Raw genomic sequence first — 13,432 nt, forward strand, 5'->3', positions numbered from 1 at the left:
AATGGCTTTAAGAGGCGGTGCCATTGCGCCACCTCCCTGCCGTTACCCCATGCCGAATCTCAGGAATGCACTGTATGTAGGGTTGCCAGGTCCCTCCTTCAACCAGCAGGAGGTTTAAGGAGGCAGGGTTAGGGGCTGCAACCAGCATCATCTACTAGATGACATCAGGTTTGTTGGGGGTGGAGAGAAAAGCAGCCCGTCCTCCCCGCCCAACAGCTGATTGAAAAAACAGCTGATCAGCGGGGAGGTTCTGGGGTGGGTGGGGAGGGTCGCTGGAGAGGACAAAACAAGGTGACCATGGCAGCAGCCACAAGGAAAGCCTGAAGAGCCATCCCAGACTTGTGTCTTCCTCCGAGGGAGACCCAAGCCTTCCTGAAACCCTACCTGCAGCAAATCAAACAAAAAAACGCCTGGAGGGAGCTCTGCTTGCTGCTGAGGAAGGAGAGCCGGCACTGAGTCTTCAGAGGCTGGTGATTTATTTCACCCTTTAGCTTGGCACTGGGGGGACTCTCCAGCACTCGCAAAAAAACCTCTATGGTGTCCATGTTTAGTAATGTGCTCTCTTTGCAAGAAAACTGACTCTTTAAAGGTTCTTTTGGAGGCTCCTAGGTGTCCCAAAAGCTGTTGTGCCTACAGTTACTTTTTGAATGTTGGCACACACCAAAACGGCTGCCAAGCAGAAAGAATTAAGCTGACCACAAAATGGCTCCCAAATGGGACAGGGCCAATCATACAAGATTGGAAGGTTCCAGTCCAATTGTCCTCCTATAACATGAGGTAGCTGCTTCTGTGTTCCCTAGAAAAATTGCAAAATAATGGCTCCTGAGCTCTCCTGAAGTATCACCCACTCTCAGGAGGCTAAAGAAATCTGGAACAGACTCTTTGATTCATGTAAGAAATGCTGCTTGGTTTTGATCTCCAAACAGGGTTGCCAACTGCCAGGTAGTAGCAGGAGATCTCCTGCTAATTCAACTGATCTCCAGCCGATAGAGATCAGATCACCTGGAGAAAAAAGGGCCGCTTTGGCAATTGAACTCTATGGCACTGAAGTCCCTTCCCTCCCCAAACCCTGCCCTCCTCAGGCTCCGCCCCAAAAATCTCCCGCCGGTGGCGAAGAGGGACCTGGCAACCCTATCTCCAAAGAAAGGGGATGGCTTACTCTCTGCATTGCCAAAGGGAGAGTTTTCCAAGCTCAAAGATACAAGAAAGTATGGCCAAGCCAAGGATGAATGACTGTGACCCACCTACCCAGGATAATCTCAGTGAACCAAACTTCCCTGTTTCTTTTTCCTTTCAGTTCAAAAATCTTTGGATCGTATCCCAAGTCTGAAGAAGCAATTGGGCACCAAGGAACACATTGGCATACATCATGGTTGCCTCTGGGCACCCACTGAAGCTCACTGCTCTAGGAAGAAGAGAATACAAACTAGTACTATTAAGTAGGGTCAGGAATGTTCCAGTGTTAACCATAGTATAGAGTGTGCTTATAGACCCCATTAAGCCATTGTGCCATAACATCTTACCAGATATTTTAGGAGAAAACTTGTATATTGTTATTGCTTCAGGACCTATAGCCTGAACAATATAGGAAAGAGAGCCGCCCTGAGCCTGACTTTGGTTAGGAAGGGTGGGAGAAAAATCAATCAAACAAACAAACAAATAAATAGTGTCACACTGATTCAGACCATATGTCCATCTATCCAAGTTATATCTATACTGCTGAAAGCAGCTCTGTCTTCTAGGGTATCAGGTTCGGTATTTTCTTCAGCCTTGCTACTTTAAAAAACAACAACAGAGATACCCTGGAATGAACCTGAGACTTTCAGTATGCAAATCATATGTTAAGCATTCCTTTCTTTCTTCTATCTCTCTACTATGCATTCCATTCCACTGTTTGCTGTTTGCTTGAAGTGTCTCAGCCCAGTTGACAAAACATCTTTATCATAATACAAAGTGGGGCATGGGGATGGTTGGCATAGTGACTCATTTTGTGAATGTTCCAACATATGTTGACGTGGTAGCTGGCTATATACTGGAAAATATTCTAGATGTGGGTCCAACTTGGAGGTGGTAAATTGCAAATTCTCATCATACCAGGAGAAGTAACATTGTGATAGATTTACTACAAAATAGTTGTGAGAACTGGGGCAGCATGAAGCAGGTTCAGCCTGTCAAGAATGAAAAAAAAAACACCCAGCTACCTGGACCAAACCCTACTCAGCTGCAGGAACAGAGCTGTTTCATTTGCAATGGCTAAACCAATAATATGCAGATCAGCATTGACCAGAGCTTTAAAAAAATCATTTCATGCACAGAGAAGACTGTAAACAGCGCAAATTCATTCATGTACTGTAATCTCTCTTCCTCTATAATGTCTGTTACCCTCTGGTCAAGAATGGTTATCCATCATTTCTTGCCTTCTATGACAGAAGGAGGCTGGAAGTACAACCCATTCAACCAAATCCTCTTCCACCCCATCATTTCTGATCTGATGACTGTCACACTTACCTGTAAATGAGAACTTCATCATCAGAGCAGTTATATTGCAGCTGGTACATTTTAACTCTCGGGGCTGACTTGCTCACCATCCATTTGACCAAAGCCGAGGTAGTTGTCACCTCAGAGACCAAGACAGCCCTTTCCGGTGGCCCCTTAGTCTCCCCTCGATTCGACTTGCTGGAACTGGTGATGTCAGAAAGTCTTGATTTGGGTGGGGCCGCCCGACCTGTACCATTACTGAGGTGAGGAAGCTGGACAATCGACAACTCAATTGTCGCAGTAGACTCTCCGGCAGCATTGGCTGCTATGCAGGTGAATGTTCCATAATCCTTAGATGTTGTAATCAAAATCTCTAAGGTGCCATTATCATAGACAGCTGTCCTTGAAGAGTTCCCAATAAGCCGGTCATCCGGAGCTACCCAGTGAATGACTGGAGATGGATCTCCAATGGCTTTGCATTTTAAAGTGGCCGTTTGTCCTTCTAAAACCAGCAATTTGTGAGTATGCTGGGTAATCAAAGGGGGCTCACAAACAAATTCCTCTTCCCTGACATACCAAAAGTACCTCCCTTTTAAACCTGGAGGAGAAGCACAAGTTTCCATGTCATCATCTCTGTCAAGACGCCGCAGCCAAAGCAACTCACAATTACAATGCAAGGGGTTTCCTCCGAAGCTTAGAGACAGAGGTGGGGAAAATGGGGTTGAAGTTAACGGAGATATTTGGGACCTGGAAAATATGGGATCAGGAGGAAGCTTCTGAAGTCTGTTGGAGGTCAGATCCAGCCTTGCTAGCTTCTGAAGATCTGCAAATGTCCCCTCTGTAATATAATCTATCAAATTATGGTCCAAGCTAATCTGGTGTAAATTTACCATCTTCCTTATCGATTCCCAAGGGATGCTTCTGAGGTTATTGTAGGAAAGATCCAGATCTTCCAAGGTGAGCAAGAAGTCTTCAAAAGCTTCATCTGAAATAAAGCTCAGTTGGTTGTTGTTTAGAATCAAGTGCTGAAGGTTGATCAGGCCTTTCAAAATATCCTCCCCAATGCTGGGCAGCCTGTTACTGTCCAAGTGCAAAGACCGTAGACTTTCTAAGTCAGCAAAAGCAAAAGTCTGTATATAACTAATAGTATTCCTAGACAGTGTGAGGTCAACAAGGCCAGTCATGTTGGCAAAGTCCTGTCTGCTAATGTTAATAATGAAATTGCCTCCAAGTCGGAGTTCAACGGTCCTCCTGTCTATGTCTGGTGGTACGAAAAGGAGGCCTTTAGAGGGGCAAAGAGTCCCTAATGATTCAGACAGGTTCTGGCAGACACAATATTTTGGACAAGCGTTGACCACAACAGCCACTCCAAACACTAGGATGCTGCAGAGCAATTTTTCCATGGTAAATCACACAACGGGACCTGCAAAAATATGAAAGAAGTCACATATCAGTCAACTATTTCCAGCCAGGTCTTTTAAACCAATAACATTCTTATTAAAACCAATAATACAGCAATATATTCTACTCCACTCCTTTTTGAGGTTTCTGCTTCACAAGGTAATACATGCCTAATGCACCTAAATAGATATAACAACATGTACTATTATTTCTAGTTAGAAATTTCTCAGATAATGGTGGTGGTGATTTGAGAATGAAAAAGGATGAGAATTGCTGTTCATTACAAGCTTGCCTTTTAATGTGTGTTCAAGCATCCCTACTCTGGAGGTAGCCCAAACAGGCCATATAATGGACACAGAAAACTGCTTAACAACATCTCCTGGCGTTTATTGCTTCCTTACTTCCTGTCTCAGCTATACCTCTTCCTTATCATATTGTGCATGTGAACACAGTATGATAAGGAAGAGGTATAGATGAGCATGTGTACATGAACAGATGTAATATCATTTAAAAAATGGTGGTCAGGACTTGTTTCTGCTGGGAAAAGGTGTCCGCAAGGTGGGGTTTTCCCAACCAACAGTATGAGTAACCCTGATATACAACAGGTTCTTATTCATCTCAGTGCAACTTTAATAGGAGGTGCATGCATGTGACAGTGTGTTTCCATCTGAAACCATACACTCTGTCCACTAATAATCACAAATCTTTCTGATGAATGATGCGGAATTGTTCAGGTCAAAAGTGGTGGTTTGGAGCATAAATATAACCAAACATTTAGACTCTGGCTTGGTAATGACCATGCAGTTGTGTGACTAATACACAGAAGGATTCAAAGATGGGCCTATCTCCTGCTATTACAACTGATCTTTAGCCAATAGAGATCAGTTCACTTGGAGAAAATGGCCGTTTTGGCAATTGGACTCTATGGCATTGAAGTCCCTCCCTCCCCAAACCCTGCCCTCCTCAGGCTCCGCCCAAAAAACCTCCCGCTGGTGGTGAAGATGGACCTGGCATCCCAACCTATGACCCTTTCACCCATAGTAATTCATAATAGTGAAAACAGAGCTTGTTTAACAGAGGGGGGGGCTATTTATATCTGGGATATATCATTTTATTTTTATTAAAATATTTATAGCTTGCCCTTCTCCCAACACAAATCACCATCCAAGATGGATACAGAACCAGTACACAAAGTTGGTACTCTAGAAGCTCAAGGAGATATGCTCTTTCTTATAGTTATGGGAAGAACGTTCACATTTTTGTTGTCTATGACAAAACAGTAAAATAGTAACCTCATGCTCCATTAGATCTTGGAACTCTGGATTGTGGAAGCACTGTAGTCTTCCTGTCTAGCTCTCTAGCTTGCTGAGATTTAAAACAAAATATCCTTTCAAATGCACAATACTAGAACTGTACTGTAACTCTGCACTGGAATATTCAGCTCACAGCTTCTCCCCTTTTCCTCCTGTGGGCGGTTCCTCAGTCATAGCAGTGGAATCAATAGACTGAGGCTACAATGAAGGAAGGAAATGCCAGGGGACAAACCTAAGCCCTATTGCAAACTCTGGGCAACAGGGTGGGTGAACAACAATCGTAGACCGAGGTGGGGGAGAGGCAGCCTCCTTTGCCAGTAAGTCCTGTCTCCAGTTGTGTCCCTTGCCCAGTCACTTCTGCCATCTCATGCTTTTCTCAGCACAATCTCCACCACATTATCCTCCAACCTGCTCCACTGCCTTTCCCAGCTGAATAGCTCCCAGATGATTTTATACTCTAAGTTTAACCTTCAGGGACCTCACTTCCAGGTGCTACAGCAGAGCCTAGAGCAAGTTTTTGTAGAGGTAATAGAAACAAGATGCAGAATGTAAAGCCAACTAAGCCCTCTTTGCATTAAAAACTGGGAAACCAGTTTGTATGAAGGAATCTGTCCACTACCTTTTTTCCCCTCAGGCACTTTTGGTCCAGAGGAGGGAACAAATGGTTATTTTTAAATCAAGCACAAATGTGCAAACGTATCATGACCCCAGCCCAGAGAAGTGAGTGACTCATAGTTTGATTTCAGGGAGGCGGCATCAAGAATCATGCACATTGTAAAAGATGGGATAGCTATCTCAAAAGAAAAGCAGATAGTAGACTCACACGTGGAGGGAGATGTGCTGTCACATCCTGACTCTAACTCCCAGAATGCAATCAACCCAAAGAACAGCCCCCAAACTCTTTTAGGAATCCATGTACTACCTGCCCCAAGCTCCACATAATCCTGTAACTCCTTGCCTGAGGCACCAAGAGTCTCACCTGGAGCCTACAGAGTATTCTATGAGTGTCATCTTGAGGCAACAGAGCACTTTAGGAGTGTAGAGTTCTAGGCCAGATGACAACTCCTTTAAGCTCCTTTCACACTCTATTGAGGGGAAGTGCTTGGAATACTAATGAAGAGGTATACTCAATCATATGGGCTTAGTAGATCTCTGCAGCTTGTTAGCATGAGTTCCTTGAAGCTGCCCACACCTCAGATTCTGTGCTTGTGTTCCCTTTGCAGACTATTTCCAGGCTGTCAGCTATCTTATCCATAGGGTTGCCAACCTCCAGGTACTAAAAACAATGGAATTGTTTTTAGGAGCAAGGCGCTCACAGCGTGAAGGTCTAGATACAGGGGTAAGAATCACACAAAGCAACGGAGTAAATTTCAAACGCAATGGGCTTCCGATAAAGTCCTCATTTCACAGGTTTGGTCAAGCTTCAAGTGCTTCCGTATGCTGGTAAAACTGTTCTAGGAATAAGAATTTTATTCTTCCATCAATTACCGGAAGCCCACTGTGTTTGAAATTTACTCCGTTGCTTTGTGTGATACTTACCTGTGCATCTACCTTCACGGTGTGAGCGCCTTGGCACCTAAAAACAATTCCGTTGTTTTTTGTAACACTTACCTGTATATCTGGATGTTTGAACTGTATTTGTATTTATTGGACTTTGTCCCTTGTTGCTCTTGTCTTTTAGAGGCTTGTTCCTCTTAATATATTCTATTTAGCATTTCACCATCTGTGTTGTAGCTGCTTTATTGAGCTTTCTAACGAGTACATAATTTTGAGTTTCCATTCTCCTTTTTGTACTTGTTGCCTGCTTTTGATTACTAACCTCCAGGTACTCGCTGGAGACCTCCTGCTATTACAACTGATCTCCAGCCAATAGAGATCAGTTCACCTGGAGAAAATGGCCACTTTGGCAATTGGACTCTATGGCATTGAAGTCCCTCCTTTCCCCAAACCCCTCCCTCCTCAGGCTCCACCCCCAAACCCTCCCACTGGTGGCAAAGAGGGACCTGGCAACCCTACTTATTCAGGCAGTGTTTGCTGGTTTTCTTCCCTTGGACCTCCCCACGTTTCAGTGCATGTGCCCAGTACTCACAGAATCCAATTACTGAACAAGACAAATAAGGACTTTACATAATCATGGAATAGTAGATGGGGAACGAATTAGCAAAAGGTCACCTGATACAACTGTCCTTCATAAGGACAGGCTTTGATAGATCAATCTTTCATGAGATCCATTCACATTATCTAAACCAAAGTGTTCCACAAGCACCGAGGATTCATTGCAGACAAGTAAATGTTATCAGATGACTCAAGCAAGTCTGACATAACTAGGGTTGCCAGGTCCTACCTCTCCTCCGGCGGGAGACTTTTAAGGCACATCTTGGGATCGCGCGGCAACGCGTGGACGCGCCGTTGAGAGTGGACGTCTCTTCCAGTTTACAACCTGAAGTCCCGCCTTGCAAGAGACCTTATGCCACTCAAACTCTTAGTTTGAGTGGCATAAGGCCCCTCGTGAGGCAGGACTTCCGGTTGTAAACCGGAAGGGACCTGCAGCGGCATGTAGGCGCGTGCAGGTTGGCCCACCGACCGTCAGCTGGTCGGCGGGCAAAGGGGCAAATTGCCAGGGGTTTGCCCACCACCACCGGGCACCTGGCAACCCTAGACATAACTTAGAGTCACTTAAGTCAGCGAAATTAAGACTATCTAGGTAGTACAGCCATTCTGTCAATATCATCTATAGGCTGCTTCATCCTAGAGGCTTGGAGCAGGTATATATTAATAAATTAATTAATTAAAACCACACTAAAGTACAACATATCAATATAACCAAACCGGACTATATATTAAAGCCCTGTGAGTTTATGGGAGTTTAAATGGATATCCTTATAATACTGCCAAATGATATTCTGGTTTAGAATTTGTTGGGTGACTTGATAGCATTATTATGGGCTGCTTTATATGCTAATGGAAGTACCCGAGAACTGATTCCTAAGTACAAAATGCATATGCAGTGATTAATTTAGAAATAGCACTCATATGTATAATTGTGATTTTTTTATTGGCAAAATCTAAGCAAGTGGTGACTCAGTAAGGGTTATGTTGCCCTTAAGTATTTTGATGGCAAAATATCCTTTTTCTACAATTGTATACCATTCCTTAATAGGTTCCCATGTGTAAAAAGTCATACCTAAACCACACCTAAACCATGTGTAAAAAGTCATTCCTAAACCAGGTCTTTAAACATAGTCATTGGGATGACTTGAGAGCCAGCGGTGTACATTCAGCATTACTACATGGAAGATTGCCCTTTTATGTGACGGCATTTAACACACACACACACACACACAAAATTGCCCTTTTAACAGGAATTAGAAAATGCAAGCTTTTTACAATATGTGTGCACAAGACCAGTTCAAATTGTCCTGGATAATAACACAGGCATTTCATGCAGATTTCCAGTGGCCTAGTATTTGTCATTTTATTTACAAGATTCATACCTTTCTGCCCTGATCAGGGCTACCAAGCTGGCTAACTGATGAAAAACATACACAATAAAAACACATCTTAAAAACCAAATAAAAACACATAATTAAACACTGAAAACCAAGTTAAAATACACCTACAATAAGATACACATAAATAAAAACAATTAAAAGAGGGCAAGAAGGAGAGATCACGGAGGGAATGCCAGGTTAAAAAGAAAGTCTTCACCTTTTGGCGGAAGATGGGCAGCAGAAGGGGGCATGCGAGTTTCTCTGGGGAGACATCATTCCAGACTTTGGGTGCTACGATCGAGAAAGCCTAATCTTAGAAGAGCTTTGGAAGATGATTGTAGCAGTTGGGTAGGTTTGTAAGAGAGTGGGTGGCTCTTCAGATATGCTGGTCCCAAGCCATGTGGAGTGTTAAAGGTCAACACCAGCTCCTTGAATGGTGCCCAGAAACCAATACAGATAAACCCAGAGTGCAGTGATCTAATTTAAATGTAATCAGGGCAAGCACCATATCTATAGATATATGAATGTATCTATGTATTCATTTGCTTGCCAGTGGGGATCCAAAGATTGTGTGAATGGGCTCTCACAGAGAGCATGAAGGGTTATACTGGCATAAATGCTATCTTAGAAATGTTAGTTTACATTCCATTGCATTTAAACTAGCTTTAAAAGTAAGTAATTTTTAATGTCAAAGGTAGCATGGTATAGCCCAATCTCATCAGATTTTGGAAGCTAATAAGGGTTGAGACTTGGATGGGAGATCAGCAAGGAACACTTTGCAGAGGAAGATAATGGCAAAGTACCTCGGCTTCTTACTTGCCTTGAACACCCCTTGCTGGGGTTGCCATAAATCAGTTGTGACTTGATGGCTCTTATGTACATAATTTTAACGTATGCCGTTTGGAACGTTTTTCTTCTAAAAGCTGCTCACCAGTGTTGCGATTTTGGCATGTGCAGCATTATTAATTTGGTGAGTGAACGAATGAGAAAGGCTTGAAATTGCTGTGTTTGTTATGCCCTGCAAACAAATATTGGGTATTTCCTGCAAAAGGCAGGCTATGTTTAGCTTCATTTTACCTCCTATATTAAACTAGTATCCAGCGCCTTTGTATCCATGTTATTTATGCAAATCTGTGGCACAGTTAGCAAAGCTCCATTCTTTGTATTTATCCCTTACTAACAGACAGTCGGCTTTTGGAATCTTAAGCATAATTATATTCTGGGGCCTTAATTTAGTGCATTATCTTAGCAGCTGTAACTATAAATAAAAAGGAGTTTAGAAAACAGTTTGGAGAAAGAGATGAATACAGTTAATTAGCAATGAGCAGTGCTTCCTTTACCCACCTCCTTCCTCCAGCATCTAGGCCAAAATGCATTTGAAAGGGATTGTGTGTGTGTTTATGAGAGAGAGAATATGGAGACTCTTTTAAGTGCATTTCATTTCCCCAATTACAGTTTGGGGGGATGTTGTTACGTATGATTGCACTCCTGGGAGCCAGTTGACATTGAAGAGTAAAACTGAGGAGAAGCAATAGAACACACTTAAGGGAAATAGGTAACACTGCTTTTAAGAAAAAAATTGCATTGAATTGCATTTCCATGAACTTGTAAAGACCATCAAGGAGATAAAGGAGGAAGCAACTTTCCAGTCCTGCGTGACTGAGAGAAACAAAGAGAGAATAGTCTCTTCACCAGCAGAAAGATCAATAGCCTCACTGACAGGATGAAAATATGACAGTTGTCATTCTGACTGCAGAAGCCTTCAAAAGTGTTTATTATATAAATGGATATTTAACATGGACAGTTCACAGCTTATTCATGCCCACCAAACTGGGGCTTGATCAGCGTGCTGAGGGGCTCCCCAGCACTCCTTATGAATGGGAACCAGGGCCAGTCAGATTAGGTGCATGGAGGGCCATATGTAGCGTTGCCAATCTCCAGGTACTAGCTGGAGATCTCCTGCTATTACAACTAATCTCCAGCCAATAGAGATTAGTTCACCTGGAGAAAATGGCTGCTTGGGCAATTGGACTCTATGACATTGAAGTCCCTCCCCTCCTAACACCATGCCCTTCTCAGGCTCTGCCCCAAAAACCTCCCTCCGGTGGCGAAGAGGGACCTGGCAACCCTAGCCACATGGCTAAGATTGCCAACTCTGGGTGGGGAAAATCCTGGAAATTTGGTGAGGGGGGGAGTCAGTGGGGAGGGAGGGCTTTGGGGAGGATAGGGACTTCAGATGGGTATAATGTCATAGAATCTGCCCTTGAAAGCAAAGCAGCCATTTCTCAAAAGCAACTGATCTCTGTAATCTGGAGATCAGTTGTAATTCCAGGAAATCTCCAGGCCCCACCTGGAGGATGGCACTTCTATGTTAGGCCTGGGCCTCAATCTCAAAGGAAGACACATATTTAGTACTTCTTAATTTTGTTGGCATTTGATAAGGTTCACAATCTGCTTTTATGGACATCACAGTTTGTCATTTTGAATTTTATTACAGCAAGGGCCTTAAAACCGGGAAGTGGCCCGGGCTTCTCAAGTACTTTGAAAGGGATTGAGGACAACTGCCGCAGGGTCTAAAAACATCAAGTCACCCTGGTTAAAAAGTGCAGGCAGAGTTGGGTTGCCGGCTCTGGCTTGGGAGGTTCCTGGACATTTGGGGAAGGGGGAAGCCTGGAAGGACAGAGTTTGGGGAGGGAAGGGAACTCAGTAGGGATGTGATGTCATAGAGTCCACCCTCAAAAGCTTCCATTTACTTCAGGAGAACTGATCTCTGTAGTCTGGAGATCAGTTGTAATTCCAGGAGAAATCCACCTGGAGGTTGGTAACTCTAAGCTAGTGGGATCCCAGGGAGGCTGACCATAGATGGCTATTACAAATAGTGAGGCAAGCCAGTTGTAAGTATCAACCAAGGGTGATTCCTGGACCTAGGCTGAAAAGGAACCCTGAGAAGGAACAAAATATATCCCTCAAGTCAATCCAAAGGGGAAAAATAGGACACAGCGCCACATCAAAGACGCTCAAATGGTCACCAGCTTGGGTCATGTCCTATTTGCTGGTCACAATCAGCAGCCAGTTGTTTGATGATCAGTTTGACTGTTCATTGACCTCTCTCTGTGGCTGTTAGGCATATTGCCTCACCGTATTCCTTCCTAGCCATGCAGTACAATACAACTGGCTTTTTCTACTTGTGTATTCTCAGGCAGCCCATTTGAGTCACAGTCCCCTGACCTTGCTGCTTGACTGCTCAACTCAGCAGGCAATTGTTTAAATAGACAATTAATCCATGAATCATATAAATCAGTCATAAATAAATGCTGGAGTTTAATAAAATCTTACCATTTGGCATTCATCTATGTAGGCCCTAGCAACAGTAAGGGCTGCTGGCTGGTTTGAATTGGCAGCATCATTGTGCATGCTCAATTTTTCAAAAACCCAGTGCAAACTTGTTGAGCAGGCATTTGTGGCTGTTTGGCACAAGCCAAACAGACTGGGTGATGGATAGGGTTCCCAGTTACCTGGTAATGGCAGACTGTCACTTGCCTTTTCATGTGGATGCCCGCAGACCCTCAGCTGGTTGGTGGGCGGAAACAGGCCTGCAGAAGGGGAAGTGATCTGTACACCCAGCACAGTGATGTCACTTCCTGTCAATCTGGAAGTGACATCATCGTGCTGGGTGTGCACATTGCCGCCCCAACCCTTCCGTGAAGCTTTCACTGGTTGCCAGGAGGGACTTGGAAACCCTAGTGGAGGGTTCATGCCTCAACAAAGCCTTTGAACACAATAAATTTGACTTGCAAAATTTTTTGCAGAGAAATTCACAGCATTCCTACTCTGCTACTGATCGTACCTGGAGTACAAGAGGAAGTGAGGGTCCCACAAGGATCAGTTTGGGGCCAATGCTATTGTATTTGTTCATAAATGATTTGGAATTGGGGGCGAGCAGTATAGTAGCCAAGTTTGCAGATGTTGCCAAAATATTCAGCACAGTGAACACTAAGGCAGATTGTGAAGAACTATAAGAGAATGACTCTGAATTGGGAGAGTGAGCAACAACATGACAAATTAAGTTGCTGGTAAGTGTAAGGTGATGCCCATAGGCATAAAGAATCCCAACTTTAACTATATGCTAATGAAATATGAACTTGATGAAACTGAAAGGGAAAGGGGCCTTGGGGTTATAGTAGAAAGCTCAACGAAAATGTCAATTGACACTTCAATCCTCAATTGAGCCGCTCCAAGTCTAAGCCCTTTCATTTCATTTCAATGAAAAAGGCAAACTCCATTCTGGGAATTATCAGAAAAGGAATATAAAATTAAACAGGCAATATTGTAATGCCATTCTATAGAGGTTTGGTCACTCATCTAGAAATGCAATGTACACTTCTGGTTGCTGTATCTCGAAGAAGAAGAAGAAGAGTTAGTTTTTATATGCCGACTTTCTCTGCCACTTAAGGGAGAATCAAACCGGCTTACAATCACCTTCCCTTCCCCTCCTCACAACAGACACCCTGTGAGGTAGGTGAGGCTGAGAGAGCTGTGACTTGCCCAAGGCCACCCAGCTGGCTTTGTGTGTAGAAGGGGGGAAACAAATCCAGTTCACCAGATTAGCCTCCACCGCTCATGTGGAGGAGTGGGAATCAAACCCGGTTCTCCAGATCAGAGCCCACTACTCCAAACCACCTCTCTTAACCACTACACCACGCTGGCTCTCCAGTACAGAAGAGGGCAATCAAGATGATTAAGGGTTTG

General features: G+C 43.8%; 1 protein-coding gene across 1 annotated transcript in view; it reads right to left on the reverse strand.

The window, feature by feature from the left end:
- LRFN2 (leucine rich repeat and fibronectin type III domain containing 2) overlaps positions 1-13,432 on the reverse strand; it is a 346,809-nt gene that overhangs the window by 82,900 nt on the left and 250,477 nt on the right. Inside the window, exon 2 of the mRNA XM_056853598.1 lies at positions 2,509-3,901. Within this exon, the coding sequence (XP_056709576.1) occupies positions 2,509-3,881 (1,373 nt within the window). The 5' untranslated portion in view covers positions 3,882-3,901. The remainder of the gene's footprint in view (positions 1-2,508; positions 3,902-13,432) is intronic.

This window comes from Euleptes europaea, chromosome 7, assembly GCF_029931775.1.
Source record: "Euleptes europaea isolate rEulEur1 chromosome 7, rEulEur1.hap1, whole genome shotgun sequence".
Taxonomy (NCBI): Eukaryota; Metazoa; Chordata; class Lepidosauria; order Squamata; family Sphaerodactylidae; genus Euleptes; species Euleptes europaea.